Below are 24,027 nucleotides of genomic sequence, written 5' to 3'. Positions count from 1 at the left end.
AGTTGCTTAGCACCCCTTATGACTAGTTGCTAGTGCTAAACTAAAATTGCCTACTCTAGATGGGAACTTGTGAAAACCAATGACGTTGAAAACCTTGGAATGATGAGTCGTTCTATTGAAAGATTTTGAAGGTGAATGTGACTTGTGAATGACTTGGTGAAACTTACCAAAAACTGATGGTTGGGTTCGGATGCGATACCATTCCAATTTTACAAGTACCCCCACAATACCCGAATCTGGGTAAGGCTTAGCTGGAAATTTATGTGTCTTAGTATGGGTTCCCTCTAAAACAAGCGTCATCGGGGTTATGCCGGAGGCTGCCTCTACAACAAAAGGAATGATGTGAAATGACGTGAAATGAGGTGAATGTCCGGCCCAAGCCCCGTGCATTTTCCAGCCGACTCGTCTGTCTTCACCGGGAGGCCAAGCTCATGGGGAGAGGTGCCTATACTAGGGTATGTAAATGAAAGGTTAGGATTGGTAGTTCGCGTCATCGCGTACGATAAATCAGAGGCCGACTACCCTCGACGAACTATTGCAATTGTTGTGGCACAAGTGTACAACCTCTGCAGAGTTTAACCTATTCGAATAGCCGCGTCCGCGGTCATGGACGAGCTTGGAAAGGCCATACTGTTCCGTCATCAGAACTTTTCTAAAAATATGAATGGTGACTTGTGATTTAAATTGAAAGGTGACTTTGACTTTGAATCACAACTGAGTTGTGGGAATGACACTAATGTTCCCACTTGAGTTAAGTTAGGCAAATGAGGAATTTTTGGTTATTAAAATGCTTATGAAATAAAACTGGCTTTCTGCAAATGAAACTAGAGCTTAGAACCCCCTTACTATAGTTGATAGTATTTACCTTAGTATTAGTTTGCGAGTACTTAAAAGTACTCATGGCTGTGTCCCTGGCTATTCAAATGGCCAGACTGTGAAGAGGAGTACCAGAACCCGGAAGAAGGACAGCAGGACGTCTACGACAACTAGGATCACTCCTGACGTCAACAATTGCCTGTGGAATAGATGGACTACTACTACGCTATTTCGTTTCCGCTATGTGTTATGTAATGGATCAATAGAACTTCTATTATTGTAATGAGACTGGATCATGTGATCCTTTATTTGTAAGACGATTATGTGTTGTAATGAATGATGTGTTGTGATATCAATCTATTATGTCTCGCAAAAACAATATTCCTGGGATTGCGAGGAATGGCATAATAGGCATCTGGACTTAAAAATCCGGGTGTTGACACTGGTCTTGTCGATTTTGTTCCTCACCCTCCCGCCCATTTGCATGCATATGCCAACTTGGAAGAAGCAATGGAGATGACGTTCGGGAGCTTCCGCTTCCTCGTCGGGAAAAAAGATCACACCGCTTTTCGGCACCAATTTTTTCGGGACCGTTGGCGGTCGGGCCTGATTCCTCGGGATCGTCAACTTCGTCTGTTGAGTCAGGCGACGAGGAGGTCTCACCACCATGCATCACCAAGCCCACTAGCAGCGGAAAACTTGCCGATCTATTCGGCGGGATGACTTTCGGATCGGTCATGGAAACCGATCTGCTCCAAGATAGCGACTCCGATAACTTCACCAACTTCGACTTCACTAGCAACACCAACTTAACCGCCAGCACGGAGGTCTTCGCCGATCTGTACGATGGTGTCACCTATCCTATGCATAATGCGCGGGTGCTAATCTTAGAATCACGCAACAAGAACTCGACGATTCAAGATCCCGAGCTTGACGATAGTGCAAAATCGACATACCATCAAATCTACGTGCTCACGGCATCGGTTTGCGAGGTAGAAGAAGACGAGCAATCTGAGCCTTTCGACGAACAAGGCAACCCCTATGTCGATCCCGCGAATTTCACGAGGGGAACATGAAACAAGTATGTTGGAGCCCAGCCAAGAGAGAAGGTGCAGCCGCCTCAAACTGCTTGGGATAGAGCTACAAGGGCTATAAACGTCACAGAATCGATGATACCACAATCATCGGCAAATCCAATATCATACAATTATAAACTTACTCGTGCAAGACGCGAGTTACAAAAGCTGCAGCAGAAACTTGATGAAAGGAAAGCAGCGGCGAACGCTTCTAGCGAACACAGAGCAAACCTGAGCGCGCACTCGGGGAATTCAGCAAACAACCACAAAGACCATTGCGGAAGAGCAAGATCTCGGATGGCAGGCATACCCGAAGATCGCCTTGATGATGGAGGTCGCCGCAATTTACTCTGGCGGTGGCGTCCACTCGCGCTGGCGCTGGCGCGGAGGGGAGGGGACGCGGATGGCGAGGGAGCCGCGAGACGAGGAATGGCGGTGGCTGCGCGAGGGCACAACCTCCAGTGGCTCTTGGTGATACATGGCATCTAGGGCTGGAGGAGGACGACGCGGTGGAGGTTTGGAGGCTTGGAGAGGAGAGGTGGAATGACGCAGCGAGGGAGGCGCGCGTTGGTTTATATAGCGGCCGAGGAAGCCGTTGGCGGGCATTAACGCCGCATTTTAAGACGAGCAGCGCTGAAGACGAGCATGCGCGCATTAACGCTAACACGACTCGACGCGAAAGGCGAGAAAGGCGTGCAACCTTTGACTGCCATCAGGCGCGCTGAAGTCGAGCAGGCGCGCATTAACGCCGACGCGACTCGACGGGCCTGGAAGGTGATAAGGAAGACGACTCGGTGGGCGCTGACGAGGAGGGTCCACGGCCATGCATGCGTTTCCCGCAGCTTCTTCCCGCGTCTTTCCCGCCAACACGTAGCACGCCAGCGCCCCCGCTAGGCTTCCTTTCTAATAGGTTTGGCCTGGGGGCACCGGATGCAAAGTTGGACCGCATCAGCTGAAAATCAATTTTGGGGGCCGCGGCTGGGGTGGATTTTAGACGCTGACACTCCCCTAAGACCCCCTATAGGAGGGCGAGTGGAGATGCTCTCAGAAAGCCTGTGACAAATGGATTTACCAGTTCAGTAAAGGAACTTATTCCTCGAGTTCTTGTTATAAACAAAAAATTGAGTCATTACAGGATCACATGCTTTCTAAACTGATCTGGAAGTTAAAGTGTATGTCTAAGTACAAAGTTTTTGCCTGGTTGCTTCTACATGATATAACTAACACTAGGGATATACTCATCAGAAGGCAGTGGAATATTGCTGGTAGCAGTGTGTGTTTTATGTCTCCAGCATGTGCTTGAAGATTGGAAATATTTGTTTTTCACTTGCCAATTTAACTCCAGGGTTTGGAATTATCTTCAAATCGATTGGAGAGACTATTCTATTGAAGAAAGCCCATCGTTTCCAAAGAAAAGGTTTAATGGCCCTTGTTTTACTGAGATGATTATCTTGGTTTGCTGGAATATTTGGAAACAAAGGAACCACTGGATTTTTCGACATATGAGACCTTCTTCAAAGGGTGGAAAATAGGTTTTGTTCTAGATGTCACCATGCTGAAGCATAGGGTGAAGAGCTCCCTTGCTGACAATTTGTCATCATGGCTTAGTTCCCTTAAGTGATTCTTTGTTATTGTGTTGTAAATATGTTGTATATAGTTTGAACTTTGCTTGACTAATAAAAAGCTGCCAGGTGTTCCCCTGTAGTAGAAATGGTTTCAAAAAAATAAACTACTAAATTAATGCATGCATTTTACATGCATCACACACCACTAGTGCACTACTAGAAAAACAACTATAGGTAGGTGACTTATCAATGACACATGTAAAGGGTGTTGCGCCACGGGTATAATATAATGCGGTGCATCAGAGCTTCTAACTTACCCGTGACGCACCTTGAAAAGCGATGAGCCACGGGTATTCTTGGGCTAGGTAGCAGAGATTGCGCCCCTTATCCATACATACCCCATACTGGTGCGCCATAGGTATATCTGATACCAGTGACACATCAGTATATAGTGCACCACGAGTAAGTGAGGGGCCAGGACTATATAATTTTGGCCCCCCTCCCCCGTGGAACGCCATCGCCTTCTTAGTTAAAGAAAAGAATAAAAAAAAGAAAAACTTGAAATTTTAAAATCCTTTGAGATGTAGTTATTTTACATAATCTAGTTGCATGAAACAACATGAATTTATACTTATTTTTTGCAAAAAAATGTTATGTTCCGGTAAAACGGCTCTAGATTTTTCATACGACACCGTATCGAAAAACAATTAATATGAAAAAGCATGTACAAAGAGTGTTACATCCAAATTCAGGCCATATTGCGGTTCTTTTTAGAATCATCAAATTCAAAGGAAAAATAGTGGTTTTGGACATTTTAGATTTTGCTGCAATTTTTTTGGAAGTACCTCACTTATCTGTGCCGCACCATTAGTATTGTTGCGCCATGAGCATTTTACTCTAAATATCCCCGACAACCTACCCACTAGCTTCACCATATACCTATTCACACATCCCTTATCCACCTTTCTCAACACCTCCCTTCTTCCTCTCTCTCTCTCTCTCTCTCTCTCTCTCTCTCTCTCTCTCTCTCTCTCTCTCTCTCTCTCTCTCTCTCTCACTCACTCTCTCTCTCTCTCTCTCTCTCTCTCTCTCACGTGGAGCTTCGCAACACCCCTCTTCCATGTGCGCTGGCACTCATGCTCCGCCTCTGCTCTGCCCGACCGCACCTCCTCCGACCCATGCAACTCTTCCTGTGTGCCGCCTCTGCTCCTCCTCCAACCACACGCCTCGCCGTGGCCTTCCTCTGCTCCAGCGCGCCACCGGCCTCCCTGATCCTCGCTGAAGCTGCGCGACCCTCCCTTCTCTCCCGTCGCTAGACGTTGCTTGCCTCAACCGCCCTCTCGCTGCTCCCGGTTGCCGCCTCCTCCCGGTTTGACGAGCAATGCTTCCACCAGTGCCCCCTCATCGAGCTATTGTTAGGGTTCATCGCGAGCTCCATCACAACACGTCGCTTGCTCGTTCAAAGGTAATAAAAAAATATTCGCCAAAAATAAATTCACAAAAAATTGATTTTCCAAGGTGGCGTTTCTTTTTTGTGAACATGACTATGGAAAATCGATGCGCCACATGTAGTTGTTTTTCTACTTGTGGTATATCTTCTACCGGTGGCGTGGAACGGTCACACCACCAGTATTTTATGACTAGTTACGTGGGTTACGTGGGTTGTTACTCTAACGATATTGGATATGCCATTAATATACTATTATGTCCTAGTGTGAGACTTAATGTTTCGACCGTGAAACAATTGCTATTACACTTTTTGTATTGATTTACCATATTGATTATAAGTATTATCAGAACACATTAGATCTACTAGTATAATCATATGAATAGACAAAATTAATAATCATATCCTGATCGATCATGCTGAATGCGCAACCTTGTACTTAAATTGCAAGTCATTTGTAGTTCATATTTGATCAACATCTAACGTTGAGTAACCCATGATTTGTAATTTTTGAATCTGAAAGTATACACTAAGGGGATGTGTGCATCAGTTTGATGTAGAGGCTGGGGGGGCATTGTGCCCTTTTTTTTGGTGTTTTTATCAGTATGGAATAATAATATCTGAAGTCGATCATGTAGTTAATTTTAGCGAGAGCAAATAAACCGTGACATTTTCCACCATCCATGGACCCTTGAGTCATGATGGCTATATACGCACAAAGCAAAATAAGCACAAATATTCTTGCTAGAGAATTCCGAAGAAAACAATCGGACAACATACACATTTGGATTCATGTCCTAATATAAATGGACAGATACATTTGTAATGACCTATCGATCTACTTAGATACATTTGTAACAATTTATCATTTATGACATTCAATATTGTTACAATGATCTATATCAGATGCAATTGTTTGGATAGTCATCGAGATATATATCGTATGGGATCTGTTTATTAAATATATAGAACTATGGGAATTTATTGTTTGTTTGCTTGCTTGTTTGTGATATTTCTATGAACAATTTTAAAGATCCTGTTTGTGATCGACTAATAAAAAGATCTGCTAGATTAATGCCGAGATGATATTCGAGTGAAGCTATAAAAGACAGTGTTTTATTAGTGTGCACTTTAACATGGAAAACATGCGCTGTTTTCACCTTAATTTTGCGGATGGGAACGAAAGTATATCATCCTAGTCATCTATTCCCTTGTTCGGCGGCGATATGAACGAGGTTATGCGCTGCACTCAGCACGCACCCACTCAAGGGATACCGGATTCAGCAAAGCCGAAGCAACAGCCCACCGGAACGAAAGCATCCCCTGCTGCGCAGCCTGCCACCTAGATCGCGTAGCGGCGCGACTCAGCCTTCAGCCTACATATATACTTCAGCCTTCAGCCTTCAGCCTATAGCCTATAACCAGCGCTTCATTGGGAGTCACTGGCTTGAGGCTATTGCGTGAGCGATCGATGGAGGGAGGCGGCGGCGGAGGGTGCGGGGTGTTGGCAGAGGCGGCGAGGCCGGCGGCGGGGATGGTCGTGGTGCAGATGCTATTCTCCGTGCTGAACATCCTCATCAAGCTCGCGCTCAACGACGGCATGGACGCCCGCGTCCTGGTGGCCTACCGCTTCATGTTCGCCGTCGTCTTCCTGTGCCCCATCGCCTTCTTCGTCGAGAGGTACGATACGTTTTCTCCTGAGAGTTGGAGATGCGTCACTAGCATGCATGCATATGCGTGCACGTCTGTTTTTTTGTCAATTCAAAATGGCAACGCAAATGCAGTTTTGGTTGGCTGAAAAAGAATTTCTGGATTCCCACGCAGCGATCAAGAAAGATATATGTATATGAGATCTACTGCTCTAGTGATTCTTCTCTAGCTTGCATGCACCTGCAGCCTTTGTTTTGGTCAATTTAAACGTCCATAGACCTTGAAGGTAACAGCATGTTCCGTGATCTGATCAAAAGGCAAGCATGCATGCTGCAGGAAGCGCAAGACAGAGAGAAATGCTCCTTTTTCTCAGAGCTATTACTACCTCCATCCCATGATAATATGTAAGATGTTAGTATAACCCCAAAAAAATTGAAAATGGGGATTAAACCTCCTCTGCATCGAAATAAATGCATGCGGCCTTTATTACATTGTTATTGGAAAAGTGCCACACTCATAGTATCATCGTTATTACAATAGTTCACGAATCACTCAAGATCTATACATGTATCAACCATCTAAATATATAAGGATAAATGAAAAACGCATCAGTGGATCAACACGTGAGTCTGCGCTCAAGCTGCCAGCCGCACCGGCTAAATAAATCTTGTCCAACCGTTTTAAAACGGTTGCGCCCAAAATCCATGTCCTAGCGCTGCTCTGTGTAAGATGTTAGTATAACCAATATACTCTTGTGGTTAAAATAACATCTTATAGTACGAGAAAATGTAGTAAATTTTCAATTAGTAGGAGAAACTGCTCGTAATTACCTGATTTTTGCGAACGCAACACGTTCGCTCCTTCGCCTCGTCCTCCCCCTCCAGGTAACCAAGGGGCGAAACCCTAGCCCCGTCGCTGCTCCCTCCTCTATGTCCTCCCTTCCTCATCGCCCCGGAGACACTGCATGCCGATCAAAGGCCGTGACGCCGGTGCTGGGTGGAGGAACACCCCGTGGGGGGTTCTGGTGCAGATGCGCGGTGGATGCCTCCTACACCGATATGCTCCTGTCGGAGCGACCTCGGGTCAGGTCAGGGCTTTCCACAGTAGGGGCCTAGGCATCTGAGGCAGTGGCCTCTGCGAGTTGAGGGTGATGTGGTTCCCGGCGGCGGCGGCAGGGGGCGGGGTCGTGTTGAACTTTGGAGGAACGATCGTGCCTCTTTCGAGGGATCGGTTACGTGTTTATATGGGTGAGAATAGCCCCCATGATGGCATGTACAGAGTTTGGTACGTATACAATTGGTGTACTACACCATATTGTATACGTACCCATATTACACATCTAATACCCCCACTTAATCTAGACCTAGGAGAGGTTTAGATTATGCTTAAACTCATCTAATTTTTTTTACACATAAAGTGTTTGTGAAGCCATCTGTAATCTGATTCTTGCTTGATGTGAACCTGACATCAAGCTGCTTGCTAGCAACTCGTTCTCAAACAAAACAGAAATCTATCTCAATATGTTTTATACCGGCATGAAAAACTAGATTGGTAGATAGGAAGGTGGCACCAAGATTATCACACCATAAACATGGTTTCTCCAGAAGGGAAACACCATGCATGTTCACAAACTAGTGCTTCAAGCGAAATAAGCTCATCATTGGCATTTGCAAGGGCTTTATATTCAGCCTTTATACTTGTACTAGACACAGTAGGTTGTTTTCTGGTACTCCAAGAAACAAGATTGGGACCAAAAAAAAATATAGCAAATCCACCAGTAGAGCGTCTGTCATCTAAATCACCTGCCCAATCTACATCTACATATGAATAGGCACTAAGAAGAGTGGAACTGGACCTCTTGAAAGTAAAACCAACCGTTCTTGTGCCATGAATATACTTCAAGATGCGTTTAACAACAGTTCAATGTGCAGTAGTAGGAGCATGAAGATACTAACAGACCTTATTAACTGAAAAAGAGAGAAGGTCGAGTCAGTGTCAGATACTGGAGTCGATCCCCACATAATACTTCTGTAATGTGTAATATCCTTAGGGCCAAGAGGAGAGCCATCTATCAAGTTTAATGTTTCTCTAGTGGAGAGAGGTGTTGGACATGGTGTGCACGAACTCATGCCAGCACGAGCTAGTATATCTCAATGCCTAGAAAATAATGAAGATCTCCAAGATCCTGGACATCTAATAGGACGACACTGTAGACCATATCCTCAGTCATGCGGGTGGCATGGAGGCGGTGGAGGGTGCTTGCGTCGCACTGGTCGACCCGTCGACCGCCCGAGTCAGAGATGAAGATACCGGCCTGCTTCCACATCATACCCACCCCAAGGTCCATGGAACTTGGCGTCCCCGCTGGTTCAGTTGCTCTGTTGGGGTGGCGGGGTCGGGGGATCTTGCCGGGAGAGATCCTTGTCTGCTGGTGGTGATCATGATGTCGGCGACATTTTGGATGCTGTCTTCCTCCTTGGAGGCGACGTTGAGGTACATCCCCCTTCCCTCCTTCCTCTGCACCCAGGTGAAAACCCAAAATCTCCAGATTGGGCGGCAAATGCGCCCGGGTGTCGAGTTCTTGGAGGCACCTCCTTGGGACTACGGAAGGTGGTCGTGCTGCGTGTGTTTCATGATCTACAGGTAGCGGAGTTTTCTAAAGCGGAGTGTGGTGGTGTTCGGCGAGTGTTGTGGCTCGTCATGGCAACATGAATGCCCCTATCTTGATATGTCTTCTTTGGCGATCTGTGTCCTGAAGCTGAAGTCTTATGGGTGAGCGGTGCGATGGCCGGCGGTGATGCTCGTGCTTGGTTCCGGTCCTTGGCATGCTACCCCAGGTGTTTATGCATGCTCTTGGGAGAGTTGCACTGCCTGCCGACGGTTCGACGCCCTAAATCCAGGGAGATAAGATTGGGGGCTTCTTAGGAGCCGAACGCGGATGGTATGTTGGCTGTGACGCGCTAGGACTTGACTATTAAAGGATTTTTCCGGTGGTGAGCTTCACGGTGTTTCCTCTCCCCAGATCTACTTATTTTGTTGGGTGATGTCATTGAAGACCAAGCTGTGTGCTTTTTCTATATTTTTACGTTTACTTGTTCCTTGATGTTTGTAAGCTATTCTTTTAGCACTTTGTAAGTCTGTCGTTGTGCCTTTATTAAGTTAAAGCTGGGCCTTTGGCCTTATGTTTCAGAAAATGTCCTGATTTTTGCACGGTAGATTCGAAAAGTTAACTTTTGCTAGTTTAATTAGTTGAATGTTATCGATATCTTCCATTAACTGTGCTCGTCCCCGCGTGACGATCGGGGGACCCTAAAAATTTGCACCTCCGCCATCCCTCCCCCACCCTCCCTCTCTTCCTCTCACCTCCGCCAGAAGGAGCGACCAGACAAAGATTGGTTGTTGCCAGCGGGTGGGGGGGGGGTGGTCTGCTCGTTGGAGGAACAGTGTGGGATAGAACGTCCACCGTGTGGGCGGCGTGCGGTTGCTGGGCACCATGGCGTGGTGGCTATCTGATGTGAGCGGCAGTGGAGTGAGCAACAACGCGCCTAGAGTAGCGGCGACGCGGCGAACGACGATCGGGGCGACGTTCTGGGCGGCGTCCTGGTGGTGGTGATGGTGGCCTCCATCGGCGGGCCATGCTAGTGGGGGAGGTGTGGGTTTGTACGGGCCGGATTGGGTGAAAACGCTAGGTCGGTCTTCTCGTTGCCCTCTCCGCGATCGTGGTTGTTGCCGATGGAGAGGGCCGACTGGTTGCAGGGCGTTGCCTAGGCTCCACGTTGCCTTTGTCAGCATGGGATGGTCGGTGGTGTTGGGGCCTAACCTGAATAAATGGTGGTGGTCCTAGGGTTTCTCTTGTGAGAAGATGAAGACCTGGCTGAAGCCTATCCATCTTGATCTGGCCGAAGTGTTGAGTTCCGAAAGGCTTCACCTAACAGTGCATCTATTGTCAGGAGTTTTCTGGATCGGGAGGTATTCGGTCGTGCGCACCCATGTTTTATTCGACCGTTTGGTTTTGGAAGGAGCGGCGCGAAGGTCTATTCTTTCTTGCTAGTAGGTGACACTTTGGTCCATGGTGAAGTCAGAGAAGGAGAATATCATGATGGTTGGACTAGAGGACTGGCAATGGAGATTTAAGTCTCTGCGCTGTTGAGGGACTTGCTTGGTGTTCCGGGGTTTCGCAGTAGTAGTATGTATGTGGGGGCAACAACAAAGGTGAAGCTTAGAGTCTTACCTTTCATGGTGAAAATCCAAGGTCTGACCTTAATTGGTTGTTCAAGACATTGTTTTGAGACCAGAGACTATCTTCAGGGTGAAAACTGAAGATCTTTCATCAGGCGACGAGGGCGTTTGTGCAATGTTCTCTTCTTGGAGGCGTCATTTTTAGAGAGTCTGAAGTTCAGGTGTTGTCTTGGTTGTGGATGTATTGTTGTTGCTAGGGCTACCACGTTGTTTCTGGACTTTTATTTATTATTTCTTTTACCCTTTTTGGTTGTGTTCATTCGTACTACCATTAGGTATTGCGTTGTTGTAGAGACTATATATATGGAGGTGGCGTTTTGGCTCATAGGAGCAAATGCTCCCATTATACAAAATAATAAAAAAGTAATTTTAAAATTGTTAAAAAAATTGACATAATTTTTTTGGTGTACATCATGATATTTTATGTTAGTGCACAAGTTTTCATGGAGAAACAATATTTTATGTGCCATGTACAAAAAGACAAAAAATGTCCTGTACGTAGTCGTGTTATAGCATTAAAATTTTTCTTTTTTACAGGAGCCATAGATTTTTTTATTTTTTCAAAAAACTTGTGTACATGGAACATTTTATTTTAGAAATTTTTGACACTTCGAAATGTAGATTCACACAACGGGAGCAAATGCTCCTATGAGCCAAAGTGAATATCCCCTAAATATATTTGGTATCTCCTAATATTAATATATTTCTTTTTTCGAAAAAATTCTTCCATTAAATGCTGCTGCTCTGTTATATACCAACTGCAGATTTAAAACTATCTATGTGATTGCAGGAACACAAGGCCACCACTATCCAGGAAGGTTGTACTACACTTGTTCTTGTGTGGGCTGTTCGGGTAAGTAGTTTTTTATTAGATCAACTCATAAGGCCCCGCTTGGATGATCGCTTCTTCCGTCCCGCGCCGGGTACTCCTGTTCAGCGCTAGAACTTTAGCGTGGCCTCTGGAGATCCGTGAAAATATACTCCCGTTTGGCCTAAAAACTGGGAACCAAACGGGGCCTATGCTTTTACTCGTCTACGTTTTTGAGAGGAAAATACTTAAATTGCAGCGATTCTGTAATTCAAGTAGCCTGTTCTTGAGACCACAAGCATTGTTCAATTCATAATTGCTCTATAAGAAGGTTTATTAAAGCAGTATTGTGCTGAATATCGACAATGCACATTATGCTGATTGGCCAAATTGACAAATATATCAACAATGGTTACTCTATTTTAATTTCTTTTCTCTAACACAGTTCATGACATGTTGAAGTTAATATTCTGCCATGCATGCTTATATTTCCTTATGTAAAAGCGAATATATTTATTTGCTTAAGAAATTCATCAAATTACTATATGTAGCAGTATTACGTATTTACAATTTGTGCTGCACTTGTGCACACGCTTAAAGGTACTGCAAAGTTAGTCCAGAGTAAGCAAATTGGAAGTGGCAGCATGCAATCACTCTCTTCCATTTTGGGTTAGTAAGCAGTCATATAATATGGAAAAAAACTTGCAGTACTAGCTTATTGCTAGATTTATGCAAGTTGTTGGGGATAGACAAAAGAACTTTTGAACATAACATGGGTGCAGCAATAAGTGCCTCTGAGTAGTAATAGTTGACATCTTCTTCTTAGACACACCACACTAAAACATAACAATTCACAATTTTACCTCCAATTATTTATTATGTAGAAAAACAGCAGTTTCCTACATTTTCATGAATTAAATTTACATTTTGGATATTATGAAGGGTCCTTTTTGTACATATGTTATTAGGTGTTGACTTCTGTTAAAAATAAATAAAAAGGAAGTTAATATACATCATTTTTCTGCATGAAGTATTTGGTTTTCATTAGATTAATAAAATAACCTACTTCCTCCATCCATGCATAAGTGTTCATATTTCAACAACTTTATAGAAAAGAGTTGCAACATATATGATGGAAAATTGGTATATAATGAAACTACATCTCAAGTAGCGAGCCTAGTTCAGTTGGTTAGGGAAGTGGATGTACAACCCAACCACCAAAGTTTAAGTCCTAAGGGATGCAAATTTGGGTTCCTATTACTTAAAACTAAAATAAAATCACTCTAGTCCCCTACAGTATTTTTTCAATAAAAAACATTTTAAGGTGAATTTAGCTATACCAATTTAGTTTCATAAATGCTATTACTTTTTACAAAGTTGGTCAAATTTTAGTAAGTTTGACTCTGAACAAAACATAGAATTGCACTTATTTGCGCAAGGAGAGAATTAATAAGCTATGCACAATAGACCAAGCATAAGATTCAACAAACATATTAGTGGACAAAGGAAAACAAACAGATGTATTAATTTAGTATCATTCATTTCTGCGTTGAGCTGCCAACACCTTTGCAACTGTTAAAATATGGTACAACAGAAACTGTGAAAAATATGGTATATAACGACCGAGCCTTTTTGCCATCTGGGTAATTTTTACTCACGGCGTCGAGGAACTTGTTGAATCCCAGCATAAATCCTAAACCCATGACTAAAACCCTGTACCTGGGCCAAATGAAACGATACCAAGTGTGCTTAGAGGAACTCCGGGTGGCTTCAAAAGATGCTAATGCACACCTCTAATGATTTGTTGAAGTACCAAGCCTTTTGGATGCACAGAAGTTGGGTGAGGAACTAAGCAATCTCCTCCAGCGCAGATCTATTATGAGCCTTGCCCTGTGTCAATCCTAGAAGAAGAAAAAAAATGTTGCATCGCGAATTCTGTTAATTCTGTTAAGTGTCGACGCCATGGGTAACTGAGTACTTCTGTAGAAGTTACGTTTTGGTGGATAATGTGTGTCATATCCAGGGTTTTTTTTTCCTCAGATGGTATTTCTAAAATATCACTGAAAACCGGCTTAACTGTTTGCCACTAAGGAAAATTTGTACCAAAAGAATTTACACATATTTTAATAATATTTTCAACTTTTTACATAATTTTTTTCTTAATTTATAAATTCGTTTGACAAATCTTGAACGTATTTTCAGAAAAAGGTAATGCATACCGGTGCACATCGGTATTCTTTTTCCACCCGAGGAAAAATGGTTGGTCATATCCACCTCAATAATAAGACATATGTGTCATGTATCAAATCTTTTCATATAGTGGCAAGCATTAATGTGATCCAACATGCTGAATTGGATGGTTTTACAGTGTTCTAAGATGCAGAGCTTATGATATTCAAATGCTTTGGTGGACGTAGTTGATATAATTTAGAATACTGACTGGCATATCAGCTATGTGTGCCAAAAATGTGTATATACAGGGTACTTAGGTACACATGTAGGAAACCAATAATTTTTCAATTTTGGCCGACATATATGCTTAATTCCTGCATTATAAATTCAGTTACTACTTCTTAGTCGTGGTATGTACTTGGTCGGTACTCATTCGGACATTTAGAGTTATCGTCACTATAATGAATATGATTCTAACCATGTCTATGTTTTATCCTTCTAATGAAACTTATTTAGTAAAGTTAATTTCTATCTTCGTTTATACATAGTTCTAGGGTATGTTGCTTGATAGGCATATTGGTGGTTTTTTATTCTTTTATGTCATTTCTATGTAAGTTGTAGCAGAATTTCCTTGCTATTACTTCTAAGTTCCAAGAAAAATTTCCTTCCAAGAGTGATTTAGTAAAAAGTATATTAAGAAGTGATCGTATTTTCTGGTAAGAAGTGGTATTTACCTGGGGAAAGATCAATGAATATTACCGTAGACATGTGAGCGTGAAATAATTTATTTGTTCATAATAAGAATTTTTTGATTTATATGTGTATATATCTTATCGTATGCCTGTTTATGCGTACACAGATTTACTATAAACCAGAACCTGTACGTGCTGGCCATAAAGTTAACTTCGGCAACCTTTGTTACAGCTATCGCCAACCTGACACCTGCAGCAACCTTCATTCTTGTGATATTGACAAGGTTAGAAAATTTTCCACACATATGTGAATACAAATATCGATGCATGTATCCACTGATATTGCGTACATTTTTGTATAATTGTTATTCAATGAAATTTTCATCTCATTCGATTGGGAAAATAATGTTTATGTTGTAAAAGAAATTAATATTGGCCTCCATACTGAATTAAACAACAGGCTTGAGACTTTGAAACTTAAGAAGCGTGCTGGGCAAGCAAAATTTGTGGGAACCCTTATCGGCATGGGTGGTGCAATGTTGCTTACATTCTATAAGGGGCCAGAGTTGAAGTTGCTTCGTCGGCTGCCGCGTCCCAAGCTTGTACACATCACCAAAGCCCACCACACCCACCCACCATCAAGTGGTAATCAAATTCTTGGCTCATTTCTTGGCATCACCAGTTGTTTCAGCTACGCTACATGGCTTGTCATCCAGGTTAGTTATCTCGCACTGTGTTACTTGTTCTACAGTAGATCTGCACCCACCAGGATAGGACATCGCTTATGTGGTAATATTCGGTGTTTCACTTGCAGGCGAAAGTGGGTGAAGTGTATCCATGCCACTACTCGATTGCTGCAATGGTGTGTCTCTTCGGTGCAATCCAGTCGACTATAATGGCAGCTTGTGTGGAGAGAGACAAGGAACAGTGGAGGCTAGGCCTAAACATTAGACTCTACTCGTCAGCTTACGCGGTAAGTGGGACTTTTTTCTCGTGTCTAGAAAGTTCTTCCATTCAGTCATTCACAACCTCAAGAATGCAGCATGTTATTTGTTCCACTCAGGGCTTGGTAGCATCAGGATTCGCGTTCCCGTTACTATCATGGTGCCTGCGAAAGAAAGGGCCCCTCTTTATCGCTGTGTTCAGCCCATTGATGCTCATCTTCGTCGCAGTTCTGAGCTCCATTCTTCTCAACGAGGCGTTGTACCTCGGGAGGTGAATACATTTTAGACCTGTATTGCATATCAATGGATATGCCTCCGCGGATTCCTTTTTTCCAAGGCTGAATTCTTATGTTTCACACCAATGCAGTGTGCTTGGTTCTATACTAATTGTGGGTGGCCTATACCTGGTTCTTTGGGGCAAAGCGAAGGAACAAGCTGAGGTGTCCAAAGATGACGATATGGGCAGGGAATCCATTCCTATGACTGCTACCAGTGAAATGAAATAAGACAAGGAGAATCATGGAATTAAATAAAAAAATAAATCGGAGATAAGATGTTAACTATGTATATTGTATTCACACCATTTCATCTCTTCTATCGTTTTAAACTATTGAATTTATTTTCTCCCTAGAGAATTTGCTTCTTGGATGGAAGGCTCAAGATGAGCTCAACTTTAACTTAATGAAGTCGACCAACCAGTTTCAATTCAACACACCATTTGCAAAAAGAAAAAGGTTGAATACAACGCACACCATACACTCATGTCTGGGCTAACAGAAACCGAATGCAATGCAAGGATAGAACCAAGAAAGGGCTGGATGATACAATGGCTAAAGTAGCAAGCACACTACTGACGATCTCCCCTAAGCGAGTAGTGCATCGTCCTCAGCCTAGAGCTCGCATGTCCCAACGCTTACTTGTCCTTTATCTTCGCCCCAGAAGCCGAAGAGTGACCATACGAAAGACAATGTTAACAGGTTATTTAGGGATGAATCCCTGAATAGTCAGTTTTCTTCTAGCGACTCAAAGGGCCCAACATTGCGTGGCAAATACTATCCAGACAATGTGTCTACGCTGGCCCGCTCATGAACTAGCTAAATGCACAACATCCCCAAGCAAGTCAGGGTTCCGGTCCACATGAACCAGGTCTCTCGCACAGCTCCACATGAACTTCGCAATGTGGAAAGTGAAGAAAATATGGTTGACAGCCTTGACCTTGCCACATAGGCACAAACCAACTAACTTCTCCCTCTCCATTTTTGGATTGCGTCCCCTGACAGCAATCGGCCCCTAGCGAGCTAGCAAGGAAAATCTCGATCTTTGAAGGCGCTGTAATTTTCCAAATGAACGCAGGATGTGGGTTGTTATGGCCCATCGCGAGGCATAGATACGCGGACCTGTCGGAGAAGCCTATCAAATCCTTCAAGGCCTAGGTGACCTTTTCCTTCTCATTGTTGAGTTGCACTCTATCCAGGTCCGGGCAAAGGCAAACCCATTGTGCCCTCTCCCCTGAACCAAACGGTCTCCTGAAGGGAATGGTCCAAGTGCCCTCGGTCACTAGCCACACTGCAAGACTCGTGCACTACAATATCTAAGAGGTTTAGGAAGCAATCCTACAGGGTCCGTCACTAGCCATCAGTTGAGACAAAGACAGGTAGAGGTCGTGTTTGTTATGTTGTGATCCAAATTCATATTAAAGGGATGTTAACTTCTGATGAACATAGTGAGGTGTGTTCACTGTTTGTGGATGTGTTGTGAGTTAGAAGGCAACATTAGAACCTGTTGTTGTCCAATCTAAAACCAAAGCAGAATATATGGCTATTGTTGATGCTTGCAAAGAGTCTGTTTGGTTGAAAGTTTTTCGTGCTGAGCTTTATGGAGATGATTTTTGCATTAACTTGTTTTGTGACGGTCAAAGTGCTATATACCTTACTAAATATCAAATGGTCCATGAAAGGACAAAGCACATTGATGTCAAGTACCATTATGTTTGCGATATTGTTGCTCAAGGTAAACTAAAGGTATGAAAGATAAGTCATGAATCCTCGTAATATGATGACAAGCTAGTTTATGTTGACAACTGTTCAGTCCAAGTGGTTGTTGGGACCAATAAGTGTTTTCTTTGTTGTTCAGAAGATTGTTGAAATTCATGCTACAAGATAGAATTTCTCTCAAGGTGGAGTTTGCTAGGTTATGATCCAAATTCATATTAAAGGGAGGCAAAGTTCTGACGAGCGAAGCGAGGCCCATCGATGGAGGTTTGGGCTGAAGATGTGGAAGAAATTTCACTACGGGAGAGATGGAGTATGCCGACGGCCGCCAGCCGTCGTTACAGCCTAGAAGGCCGTCGGCACAGGCTGTGCCGACGGTGACCGTCGGCATAGCGTCGTCGGCATAGTTCTGGTCGGGGACTGCCCGATCACCGTCGGCACAGACTGGCCGTCGGCATAGATTGTTGTGCCGACGGTAAAACCGTCGGCATGGTATTTCAAAATTTTCAAATTTTTTTTCGAAAAAAAATTCAAATTTTTTTTATTATTTTTTCACTTTTTTTCTTCTACTTTTTTACTTGTTAATCTTTCACAATCACACTTAGTACACTTAATCTTAGGTCAAATTGCACTTATGGGGTCAAACTTCCCAGTTGGTCACCCATCCTCACACTACTCCCGCCCCGGCGCGCTTAACTTCTTGGTTCTCTTCGGATGAGCTTCCCTGAAAGAAATGACACCTTGATGTTAATATTACCATATCTATCATATTAACCCTTTGACCGTGATGTCACACCTCTATATTTTTAAATTCTAAACAATTATTTAAGTAAACAACAATGAATATATATGAATAATAATAATATAGAATTTGAAAAACAATTAAATGATTTTATTTTTTTATTTTTTATTTAATAAGGAATAGTTAATATCAGTAAATGCGAATTTGGCAAATAATATGTCTAAATTGATCAGAAAAATGAGAGGAATACAAATATGACATCCATATCATCTTTTGAACCTACAAAGTTAACTTACCCAAAAATCATGAGCATTAGATCAAGTACCTCTAGTTTAAATTTGACTGACTTTATCGAAAATGAGGTGGGAAACGGCCTCGGCATGGCATAGTTTGCCGAAACAAGGTCATATTTGGCACGTGTGTGGACCCTAGGATGGGAAGTAAGACCCCGGACGCGCATTTCAAATCCGATCCACGGTCGGCCATCTTTTCATTTTTAGCGTGCCCAAACGGTTTTTATTTGTGAAGCAGCTACATGGGGCGTATTTTAGTATGAAGTGAAACCTCCGTGCGATGATAGTAGACCGCCTACGCAAAACCTATCACATGACATTTGCACGCTTTAGCTTTTTGGGAACGCATGCGGCTTCCGGCGGTGTCCCGCCGTATCCGCTGGAAACTGACCGGATTTGAACTAGGGGTCAACTATCCGTCGCTCCAGAAATTCCGGAAAAATTGTTTTTAGTTCAACGACGCATCATTATATGTGCTAATTTTTGTCCGTTTAGTTTGTTCGCGAATGGGTGCACCCGCACGCCCGGTACGGCGATACCGCATGTCTCGGGGGTCCTGTTTTGGCCAGATGGCAATTTGAACGAAGTCAAAAAATCCCACAGAGTCACGTGACGTCATTTTATATGTCATAGTAACTATTCCGTTTGTTAAAACTGGGATACGTCAATTATTTAGAAAAACACTTCACGAAAAGGGCTATCACATCCGGAGTTCTATGGATTTCAAGGGAAATGAGGTGGGAAACGGCCTCGGCATGGCATAGTTTGCCCAAACGAGATCATATTTGGCACGTGTGTGGGCCCTAGGATGGGAAGTAACACCCCGCACGCGCATTTCTAATCCGATCCACGGTCGGCCATCTTTTCATTTTTAGCGTGTCCAAACGGTTTTTATTTGTGAAGCAACTACATGGGGCGCATTTTAGTATGAAGTGAAACCTCCGTGCGATGATAGTAGACCACCTACGCACCACCTATCAGATGACATGTGCACGCGTTAGCTTTTTGGGAACCCATGCGGCTTCGGCGGTGTCCCGTCGTATCCGTTGGAAACCGACCGGATTTGAACTAGGGGTCAACTATCCGTCGCTCCGTAAATTCCGGAAAAATTGTTTTTAGTTCAACGACGCATCATTATATGTGCTAATTTTTGTCCGTTTAGTTTGTTCGCGAATGGGTGCACCCGCACGCCCGGTACGGCGATACCTCATGTCTCGGGGGTCCTGTTTTGGCCAGATGGCAATTTGAACGAAGTAAAAAAATCCCACAGAGTCGTGTGACGTCATTTTATATGTCATAGTAACTATTCCGTTTGTTAAAACTGGGATACGGCAATTATTTTGAAAAACCCTTCACGAAAAGGGCTATCACATCCGGAGTTCTATGGATTTCAAGGGAAATGAGGTGGGAAACGGCCTCGACATGGCATAGTTTGCCCAAACGAGATCATATTTGGCACGTGTGTGGGCCCTAGTATGGGAAGTAACACCCCAGACGCGCATTTCTAATCCGATCCACGGTTGGCCATCTTTTCATTTTTAGCGTGCCCAAACGGTTTTTATTTGTGAAGCAGCTACATGGGGCACATTTTAGTATGAAGTGAAACCTCCGTGCGATGATAGTAGACCACCTACGCACCACCTATCATATGACATGTGCACGCGTTAGCTTTTTGGGAACCCATGCGGCTTCCGGCGGTGTCCCGCCGTATCCGCTGGAAACTGACCGGATTTGAACTAGGGGTCAACTATCCGTCGCTACAGAAATTCCGGAAAATTTGGTTTTAGTTCAACGACTCATCATTATATGTGCTAATTTTTGTCCGTTTAGTTTGTTCACGAATGGGTGCACCCGCACACCCGGTACGGCGATACCGCATGTCCTGGGGGCCCTGTTTTGGCCAGATGGCTTTTTGAACGAAGTCAAAAAAATCCCACGGAGCCGGGTGGCGTCATTTTATATGTCATAGTAACTATTCCGTTTGTCAAAACTGGGATACGTATTTTTTAAAACCCTTCATGAAAAGGGCTATCACGTCCAGAGTTCTATGGATTTCAGGTGAAATGAGGTGGGAAACGGCCTCGGTATGACATAGTTTGCCGAAATGAGATCATATTTGGCACGTGTGTGGGCCCTAGGATGGGAAGCAAGACCCCGGACGCGGATTTCTAATCCGACCTACGGACGACCATCTTTTCATTTTTAGCGTGCCCAAACGGTTTTTATTTGTGAAGCAGCTACATGGGGCGTATTTTAGTATGACATGAAACCTCTGTGCGATGATAGTAGACCACCTACGCACCACCTATCACAAGACATGTGGACTCGTTATCATTTTGGGAACCCATGCGGCCTCCGGCGGTGTCCCGTCGAATCCGCTGGAAACTGACCAGATTTGAACTAGGGATGAACTATCCGTCGCTCCAGAAATTCCGGAAAAATTGTTTTAAGTTCTACGACGCATCATTATATGTGCTAATTTTTGTCCGTTTAGTTTGTTCGTGAATGGGTGCACCCGCACGCCCGGTACGGCGATACCGCATGTCCCGGGGTCCTGTTTTGGCCAGTATGACAATTTGAACGAAGTCCAAAAATCCCACGGAGCCGCGTGACGTCATTTTATATGTCATAGTAACTATTCCGTTTGTTAAAACTGGGATACGACAATTATTTTGAAAAACCCTTCACGAAAAGGGCTATCACGTCCGGAGTTCTATGTATTTTAGGGAAAATGAGGTGGGAAACGGCCTCAGCATGACATAGTTTGCCGAAACGAGATCATATTTGGCACGTGTGTGGACCCTAGGATGGAAGCAAGTCCCCGGACGCGGACTTCTAATTCGACCCACGAGCGACAATTTTTTCATTTTTGGCGTGTGTGAAAGCCATGAAACCTCGAACATTATAGCTCATTTCTAAAAAGATTTGTTTAGGTATTTGAAATATTCCATTTTTTATATTTTTCTTGTTTTTCTGCAAAATTTGATATATTATACTTATTTTTCTCAATTAGAATGATTTAGTTATGTTTTTTTGAAGACTGTCGTGCAGAAATAGAAAAAAGCTATGCCGACGGTATAACCGTCGGCACAGGTCTGTAGTAAAAAAAAAGAAAAAAAATGTTGTGCCGACGGCCAGACTGGTCCTGTGCCGACGGTGACCGTCGGCACAACCGACTTGTGCCGACGGCCATTTTAACTGACGGCCATCTTTATCGCCGCGGTCCGGATGCTTCTGTGCCGACGGCCCCGATATTTGGCCGTCGGCACACACGGCGGCCGTCGGCACATCTGTGCTCTCCCGTAGTGTTTGAAGGATTTCAAAAAGTTTTAATGACCTCTAGTATGGGCACACTGCCCGTACCACCCAGTTCTACCGACTTATTTCCTTTAAAAATGGAGATGCCAAACAACTGTGAGTATTGTACTTCCTTTTTCTTTCACTTACCTCTAAAAATTCCTAGCCAATGGTTCTTTGTAAAACTTTATTCGTGCTTTGCTTTTATTTTATCGATTGGGTGAACGAACTTTATTCGTGCACCGAATCGTTCGTTTTTTTGTTATTTTTATAGAGACTTGAATCTCGTGTGATGACGTGTACGATGTGTGCCAAACCGTGAAAATACGTACATTAGCATCTGGGTTGTTTCAACTCAACACTTCAACAAGATGTGATCGGTAAAACTTTCCAACAAGAATCTCTCTAAATAAAAATAGTCCAGGTTCTCTAGGAAGGCGACCACCAAGCCACATCAAGAAGTATTCGTTGAATACAAGATTCATGTCCAGCGAAAGAGAGGTTATTGGTACCTCAACGGTAAACTGTGTCGCCCTTATTTTCATTTAATCTTGGGGAGGTGTCTTTTGAAATTGCATTTTATCTTTTCTTTTGGTGACCTATTCAAGTTTTGGTTTTTCAAACTTCTAAGCTTTGGGAAGTTACTTTTGCATTTGTAGAGTCTTCTGCAATGTTCATATTCGATGAAGTTTTGTGCAATCATGTATCCCGCTGCTTTTGGATGCATTGATTAGATTAGTTTTGTTCGTACACACTTGTTCATGTTACACCCATGAGAGGCAAGTCAGAATTTTGTTGCACATTTTTTTAACTTCTATCTAGCTTGTGATATCATTTGTGATCCTCGTAGAAAAATTGCCATGATATCTTCATTTAGAAATAAATGAATAAAGTAAAGCATGAGAACGAATATCTTAATGATGCCTAGAGTGTTGTAATAATTGTCTTAAGAGCCTATCTTTAGAAGTAGACTCAACCCCATATGAATTAATGATCGACTTAAAATTACTTTTCGCTCCTTGATTTAACCTTGTTTTCGCTAATTGAGGTTCATGCCAAAAAACAGCTAAATAAAATGTGATAATTCTTTATGCGCGTTTCCCCACTGGCTTGTAGGAAAAATAAGCATACAAGGCTTGCCTACTTTGATGCAACCGCTCAAATATTTTATGATCATGTTTAAAGTAGCAAGATTTGTGAAGATGACAGCACCTCGGACTTGTGAGTTCTTCTACCCAAGTTTTTTAAATTGTTGCTATTAATATTTATCACTTTGTCACTCGAGGACAAGTAATAGCTAAGCTTAGGAAGGTTGATAGCTCCAAATATTGACACTTCTCACCGAGGATCTTCAATTGGGTTTCACTTGATTTCACGACGTTTTGTCTTTCAACTATGCCTGTTATGCATGATTACTAATTCAGATTCATTTTCATATGGGTTTTACACAACTATTAGTTTTTGTATTTTTATTAGGATTTTGTTACTTTTCCTTGTCTTTGACCTGTGTGTCCGTGTTATTGACAATTATGGATAACACAAGGTGGGAACAGCGAAGAGGATGCACTATGGAGACGCTGATGGCACAAAACTTAGCCCATATGAGTTGTGAAAAAAGACATTTTTCCATCAAATAATATTGAAGATCCAATAACATGGTGTTCTATCCCTCGTCCATACGAGGTCGCCAAGCCAAAACACACCCAAAGCTAAGTTCATATGAAGAAATATCGGTCAAAATAGTAAACCTACTGCGAGGTTAACGAGGACCAGTACGAGCAGAGCCCACCCATAACATGCACCTATACCACCCTCCGTTGAGTCTGTTTTTTCAAATGGAACAACATTTGTGAAGGGATCAAGGGAATATTCTCTACGGATCTCCCCAGAATCATGAAACTGACCTGTAATAGCCTATTTAAAGAGAGGAAGACCTAGCCACCAACATAATCCACCTACACATCTCCATGAAGAAGATCCTTCGAAGAGAAGGAGGAGGAGGTGATATCCCAAGCCACGGGCTCTTGCCCTAGAACGCGCGCACCGCCAACACTGCTGTCTCCATCAACGCCTTCATCTCTCTGCAGGGCTTCACAGCATAAATAAAATCTAGCTAGCATATCATGTTTGCCTAGATCTATCTAGGAGCAATGTTATAACAGAGAGACTCGGTGTTCATACCTTCGAAGACCGAAAGCGGTTAACATTCCTCTAGAACATGGATGATGTAGTAGTACTAATCACCGACCATAGGGTCGAGTTGCAGTACTCCCGTATGATCGCACACATAAAGTG

At 43.3% G+C, this 24,027-nt stretch overlaps 1 protein-coding gene across 1 annotated transcript; it reads left to right on the top strand.

Annotated features, from left to right (window-relative positions):
• The first annotated feature begins 6,420 nt into the window (after window positions 1-6,420).
• On the top strand, window positions 6,421-15,915 carry LOC124670735 (WAT1-related protein At1g09380-like). The gene is made up of 7 exons (XM_047207210.1): window positions 6,421-6,584; window positions 11,584-11,646; window positions 14,633-14,749; window positions 14,926-15,181; window positions 15,280-15,438; window positions 15,529-15,680; window positions 15,777-15,915. Exons 1-7 carry the CDS (start codon window positions 6,439-6,441, stop codon window positions 15,913-15,915), a joined length of 1,032 nt encoding a protein of 343 aa, XP_047063166.1. The 5' UTR covers window positions 6,421-6,438.
• The last annotated feature ends 8,112 nt before the right edge of the window (window positions 15,916-24,027 follow it).

The sequence above is a fragment of the Lolium rigidum genome, chromosome 7, assembly GCF_022539505.1.
Source record: "Lolium rigidum isolate FL_2022 chromosome 7, APGP_CSIRO_Lrig_0.1, whole genome shotgun sequence".
Taxonomy (NCBI): domain Eukaryota; kingdom Viridiplantae; phylum Streptophyta; class Magnoliopsida; order Poales; family Poaceae; genus Lolium; species Lolium rigidum.
Note: the sequence above shows the minus strand (reverse complement) of the source record. Positions and strands in the feature narration are given on the sequence as shown.

What these genes read in the sequence shown, in the direction of transcription:
- LOC124670735 (XM_047207210.1), top strand. Translation starts at nt 6,439, where the DNA reads ATGGTCGTGGTGCAGATGCTATTCTCCGTGCTGAACATCCTCATCAAG. An exon ending in TTCTTGTGTGGGCTGTTCGG is followed by an intron (nt 11,647 to 14,632) that starts GTAAGTAGTTTT and finishes ATGCGTACACAG; the next exon opens with ATTTACTATAAACCAGAACC. An exon ending in GAGGCGTTGTACCTCGGGAG is followed by an intron (nt 15,681 to 15,776) that starts GTGAATACATTT and finishes ACACCAATGCAG; the next exon opens with TGTGCTTGGTTCTATACTAA.